We start from the raw sequence: 4,780 nt of genomic DNA on the forward strand, positions 1-4,780 counted from the left end.
ACGGGCACGAAAGTAATTACCGTCTACTTTGGCGGACGTCCGCGCCTTCTTGGGTCCATTGTCGAGAACAGTGTGGCGGTGATTAATGGAATGTTACCGTGTGAGCTTGGCGGTCAAGCATTGGTTGAAATTCTTTACGGAGACGTCAACCCTAGTGGAAAACTACCAATCACGTACCCGAAAGACTCCGCGAACATTGCGATTCCGTATAACCATCTGGTTACGACGCGATGCCAGTATGCACTTTGTGAACCGGAGTGGGACTTTGGCGCGGGTCTGAGTTACACGCAGTGGAACTACTCGGCCGTCACGCTCGACCGTACGATCGTATCTGGTGCCGACGATACCGTGACCGCGACAGTAACTGTCACGAATGTTGGTGACCGTGCCGGGAAAGAGACGGTTATGCTGTTTTTAATCCAACCCATCCAAGAAATTTCCGTCCCGAATGTGAAAATGTTAAAAAAATTCCAAAAAATCGAGTTAAATGCAGGCGAGTCGATGGATGTGACATTCACCTTATCAGAAGAGGACTGGGGCGTGTACAAACCCCAGATTGGCAAAGGCTTGCTCCGTATTGTTGAAGACACGAATTACGTGGTGGCGATTAAACCGGATACGGAGTGCAACGTCTACAATGGTCCCCTCACGAATTCATTGTGTGCCCAATTTACGATCAATCTGAGCGGCACACCCGTTTCGAGTGATGCACTATATTCTCCAGTTCTTATCAATGGTGGCGACTCTTCTCAAAGCACCGGCGCACCCGTCAATGGTGTCGACTATTTTCAAAGCACCGGCGCACCCGTCAATGGTGTCGACTATTATAAAAGCACCGGGGCACCCGTCGAAGTGGAGACAGTTCATGACCTAACTTTGAATTCTCTTGACAATTCGGGTGCTGGCAACAATGGGGATGTCGTCCAACTCCAAACATCGACTGGTGTGGTCAACACCGTGCAACCTCAAATGGGATCCGATTAAGTCAATTCTTTAGTTTCTTTTAAAATTTTGACGAACTGCCATTAACAGATCACCAAAATCTGTATTGAAAAAATTTGAAGCATCATTATTTGCTGTGTTAATTACTGAGGAAACGTTTTTGGTTTTATGTTAATCAAGTGTAGTTGTATGGCGAGAAAAATTGCTTTGACATATTTACAATGTCACGGTTATGATTCATTTTAAGCGATGACGTTGTTAATTATCACGCTAGCTAAAAGATGCTGTTTGACTTGCTTCTTCCTGCAGCTATCACGAACGTAAATGACATCTATTCCCATAAAAGTGTTGCTACATCTTAGTATAACTGTCTTATGGCTTTGCAAGAAAAGCAATAAATCTCCAAATATACCGAAGCACAATGTAACGGGCTAAAGTTGCCCTAATGTTACACAGTCCCCGTTAAGTTTACTTGTTGTAATTAAGGGGATGGTCAATTACTTAAATAAAGTTATCATACCCACCACTCGGGTGTAATTCACATTTGTGACCAACCCTTGTGTAAGTGATGCACATAGGTCCATTCACATTAGGAGGGATGACGCCTAGCGTCATCCTTTACAAAAGATACGCTCGCAATACATATTAGTGTTATCTATAGAGATGACATTTTTTTATTGGTAAAATAGGTATTTATATTTAATGCGATTAAATTTATTAGTCTGAAAACTACTTTCTACTTAGTTATGCGCACGAGGAGCCGGATTACCGCTCCCGTGACGACACTTTACTAGAGTACTTGGTGCTTTGAGTGAGGTCGCTAAGGCGCCGACCACAACTACCTCACTGCACGCAAGAGAAGACGGTCTAACCGCTTCCTCGCTGTGCTAGGGTGTGTCAAAGTAGGGCGTGGCCGCATTAAGACGTGCCGGACTACAACTTTGAGTGTTAATTTCATGTAACGATACACTCCGTTACAATAATACACTTTTCGGTCGTTTTATCTGGCCGTGAAAATTAATGTGAGTCGGCTTCTTTTCGTGCACCACGGTCTTCGCTCGCTGCAGACTGGTAGAAATTGCATTATTCTAATCATTTTAATGCTATGTGCGAAATGCTTGAATAGGAACTTGAGATGACTCTACAAGATTGCTATCGAAAAGGTTATGAGCCCAAGCTTAGAGAAGAAAGACGATATCGACATGGCACAGGCACCGCTGACAACCAGTCACAAAAGGGCTGCGTCGGAGCCTGCTTGGTCGTCCCTCCTCATGCTCACGAAAGGAGCGTGGACACCAATGCACTAGAGAGGGTTTTCACGATGCTGAGCGGCATGGACGAACGCATGAAGAAGATGGAACTGGTGCAGGCGAGGAAGTCTGAAGACGAGTGCATACGAGGCGCTGTTGACAGCGGCATGTTCAGCTCAATGCTCAGTGCTGACTTCGCGGGGAATCTTTATCGAGACGCTCTCGACTGGTCGGGCTTGCAAAAAACATCAAGCGCCGCACCCTGCGGTGGAAAGGCTTCAGTGTTCTAGGCCCACAATACATCAAGATGCATCTTAACGCGCACAGACGCCACCTCGCCCGCCTGCCTTCTTACCAGTGCAAGATAGTAGGACATATCAGTATAGGACTCACGATGCAAAGCGACGCAAGCTTGCGATACGCAAGTCCGACGGGACTGAGGTTTACGTTGGACTCGGGTCTTTTTTTTTAATTGGGGCAAGACTTTTTGGCGACAGGTGGACATGGCGCAAGAGTCGTGCGTATTTATCTGGACCGAAAATGTGAAGACAGATGTAAGGACAGTACTTAACAGGCACTGTAGAACGATAATTAAATGCAAGTCGATACTTGGTGGGCTGTGCTACCGACTTTGAAGTAAGTGATGCAGCGTACGTTTGACACGTACAAGACCAACATCACTGCGGCTCAAGCAATGAAACTATTTACGGCAAAAGGACTCCAAGCGCTCGTGGCCAGAGCATTTTTTGTATCTCGTCGCGGTCAGTGATGCAGCTGAAAGGGCCGAGCTGTAGGTGCTCGACAACATCGTACGCTATGCTTCGCCTGAATTAGTAACAATTATTATGGCGAAGTACCAGACGCATCGCGCCGACTTTCTCGTGCATGCTGAAGAATTAGCGATCTAGCGATCTTTGCGCAGACGATTGAAATATAATTCGATCAGGACGTGCTTTTGGAAGAGAAGTAGTCGCTCATGTGGAAGAGTCGATGTTGCGAAAGGAGACACACCTGCTATAGATATGGAAAGACAAGAAATGTCAAGACTGATTGTGAAAACAAGAAAACTGGCAACACAAGTGGAGACCATTGAGGCATGGGCGGTGGAATGTTTTTGCTCGCAATTGGCGAAGGCATCAGTGCAAAAAATCGCGTCATGCTCAGTTGGCCAAGACACTGTCGTTCGGGGGCATCACCGATTGTGTTGGCGACACAAGCATTCTAGACAGTTGGTCCAGTCGTCACCTAGTCAACGACTTGTCTTTATTAAGAAATGCGAAAGTATGCGAACATGAGTGCCATCTGGCTGATGGCGGGTTAGTCGCGCTGTCACGTGTCGGTAGCGTGGTACTTACTGTGCTAGCTGAACGGCCACAGAAAAACATTAAGTTACTGACGTTTATATCGCGCCAAAGCTATCGCGAAATATAATTTTGTATGGTAAGCTCGAGCGCAAAGGGTACGGATTAGTGTGTTATGGGACAAAGCGGACACTAGCAAGGCGTAGCGATGGTGAAGTCATATTTGTCGACTATCGACTGAATTGGCGGCGTCATATGCGCAGACCTGAAGGTCAGATGAAACCGACTTGGAGACCAATACTTAATTAATTTCATGGATCACAAAGTCAAATTACTGTCGCGTATTTTTCGCCAAGACCAAGGATCAAGCGGCGACGAGATTCGAGCATTTATTGTATTTTTCGAGCGTCAGTTCGGCTGTCGCGTACATGTGCTAAGGACGGACGGCGGAGGGAAGTATAAGAATGTCGACTTGTATTGCAAGCTTACAGGTGTTTCGCGACAAGTCAGTGAAGCGAGAAATCAAGCATCTAATGGAAAACTGAGAGAATACACCGGACGGTGCTTAACATGGCTCGCTCGATGATATTCGCAAGTCGACTCACTCTGTTATTCTGGGTGATGCGATTTAGCATGCTTCATACATTCGCAATCGCAGCCCAACAAGCGCTAACGAAAAGCGAGCATCGCCGATGGAGAGCGTGCTCCTGACTTAGGTGAAGTTGTGGTTTTCGGATCTGTGTGCTCTGTATACCGCGATCCGCGAAAAATTTCGCTTGCAAAGAGGTCTCAAGTCGGCGATATAATTGGACGTGCTGCAGGATATTCCTACAGTAGGAGAATAAGATTGTGATTACGCAGCACATGAAGGACATCAACACTCTGAGCGTCTCGAAAAACAGTCAGCTACAGAGAGCTCTTGAGTTAGAGGACCGATCAGATGTTGCGAGTTTGACAGGTTGAGGTGATGCTGTCTTTCGTTCAGCTACGAAAGTTCGAAGTGGAAAGAAGAAGTCGAAGTCATGGACGCGTGCTGCGCACAGGGCGCGAGATGCAACGCAACGGATGTAGTCTTTCGAAGCTCAGGAGGAGCAATGCCGCGAAGATAGTGTCGTGACTTACGTATAGGACGGCAACCCCAAGGGTTATGGCGAAGCAATGCGCAGCAGCAAGCGCAAAGGTTGGGGGATAGCCATGCGTGACGAGATAGAAGCTCTGGAAGAAAATATGGTTTAGCGTTTAGTCAAGCGAGTCACCAGCAGTAATGCACGACACACCAAATGGGTA

At 46.8% G+C, this 4,780-nt stretch overlaps 1 protein-coding gene across 1 annotated transcript; it reads left to right on the forward strand.

Moving 5' to 3' along the window:
* Nucleotides 1–90: 90 nt before the first annotated feature.
* Nucleotides 91–984, forward strand: CCR75_009701 (uncharacterized protein; the record flags this gene model as incomplete). Its single annotated transcript, XM_067967740.1, has 1 exon — nucleotides 91–984. One exon carries the CDS (start codon nucleotides 91–93, stop codon nucleotides 982–984), a length of 894 nt encoding a protein of 297 aa, XP_067819359.1.
* Between the last annotated feature and the right edge of the window lie 3,796 nt (nucleotides 985–4,780).

This window comes from Bremia lactucae, linkage group LG16, assembly GCF_004359215.1.
Source record: "Bremia lactucae strain SF5 linkage group LG16, whole genome shotgun sequence".
NCBI classification, from domain to species: Eukaryota; Oomycota; class Peronosporomycetes; order Peronosporales; family Peronosporaceae; genus Bremia; species Bremia lactucae.